We start from the raw sequence: 1230 nt of genomic DNA, 5'->3' as shown, positions 1-1230 counted from the left end.
ATAGTAACAGAGCTCTAATTAAACTATCCAAACCAATAAAAACAAACATCTATATCTTAAAGCCCTAGTTATACTGTAAAAATCATTTACAATAGTTCAATCCACTAAACGAAGCAAATCAAATCAGTAAAACTAAAATGAAACTAGGCGAAATGCAACATTGCAAGATTTTAAATGAACAGTAGTTTTCTCATTCCTTTTGTAGTCTTTGTTGCTGTTTTCGTTTGTTTCTGGTTGTTGCTTGCTAAAAATTCTTTCGATTCGTTTGCAGTAGTGGTTTCCACAAAGAATGTTATTGAAGTTTGAGTGATGTTCAGAGAGATTCGAAGAGAGCGAGTGTTTTGGTGTATTAGTTTCGTATTAAAGATGTAACGTTCGTTCATAATGAAGCGCGAATAGAAAAACAAGACGTTTTTTATATCTGACGCGTGTTTCTCAGTCTCTATTTAATGCGCTTGAATTAACATAAATTTGGACCAACTTGGTTATATAATTATATGGATGATTTATCATGGTAGCCCAACGAATAATAAATGAGGCTCCAATTTAATCTACCATTAGACTTGCTCCATCTCCAGCTTTTCTGCACGTCCATGAAAACAAATGTTAAAAAAAAATATTTTATAAAATACACTAATATTACTTAACTCATTTTTAATGAGCCATTAATTTGGTCCGATTGATCACCGGTTTGATTTTAATAACTGTTATTTCAATTTTAATTATAATTACTTTGTAGTTTGAAATTTCGGAATTTAGTAAAGTAGAGTGAAGAGCGAAGAGTGCATCTTGTTTGTAGCAGCAGGATGGTGATGGTTACGGACTTACGGTGACGGTGACGGTGACGGTGATGGTGTGGTGATGGTGATGGTGATGGTGAAGGTGAAGCTGACTAGCTGAGTAATGAGTAGCGAGCAGTGACTGTGAAACCGTCGATATCACTCTTCAACCTAACATATAATATAATCCTTTTATTTTTATGTGCGATCGGATCTGAAGCATTGGATAGGATCATTAATGGATCGGGTTCTGAGGGCGGCGCGTGCCTCCGGTTCCCTCAACCTCTCAAATCGCAACCTCCGGTAATTAACTCACTCACTCACTCACTCCATTTCCCAATTCTATCCATTCATTTATTCATTCATTGATTTCGCGATTATTGCAGACACGTTCCCGATGAGGTGTATCGCAATCTCGACGGCCTCGGCGGCGACGACAAGTGGTGGGAGG

At 37.2% G+C, this 1230-nt stretch overlaps 1 protein-coding gene across 1 annotated transcript in view; it reads left to right on the top strand.

The window, feature by feature from the left end:
- The window catches only part of LOC107613627 (plant intracellular Ras-group-related LRR protein 6), a 7228-nt gene continuing 6562 nt past the window's right edge, over nucleotides 565-1230 (top strand). The window contains exons 1-2 of the mRNA XM_016315719.2: nucleotides 565-1082; nucleotides 1166-1227. Of these exons, the coding sequence (XP_016171205.1) occupies nucleotides 1018-1082; nucleotides 1166-1227 (127 nt within the window). The 5' untranslated portion in view covers nucleotides 565-1017. The remainder of the gene's footprint in view (nucleotides 1083-1165; nucleotides 1228-1230) is intronic.

This window comes from Arachis ipaensis, chromosome B08, assembly GCF_000816755.2.
Source record: "Arachis ipaensis cultivar K30076 chromosome B08, Araip1.1, whole genome shotgun sequence".
NCBI classification, from domain to species: Eukaryota; Viridiplantae; Streptophyta; class Magnoliopsida; order Fabales; family Fabaceae; genus Arachis; species Arachis ipaensis.
This window is presented reverse-complemented; position numbering and strand designations above follow the sequence as displayed.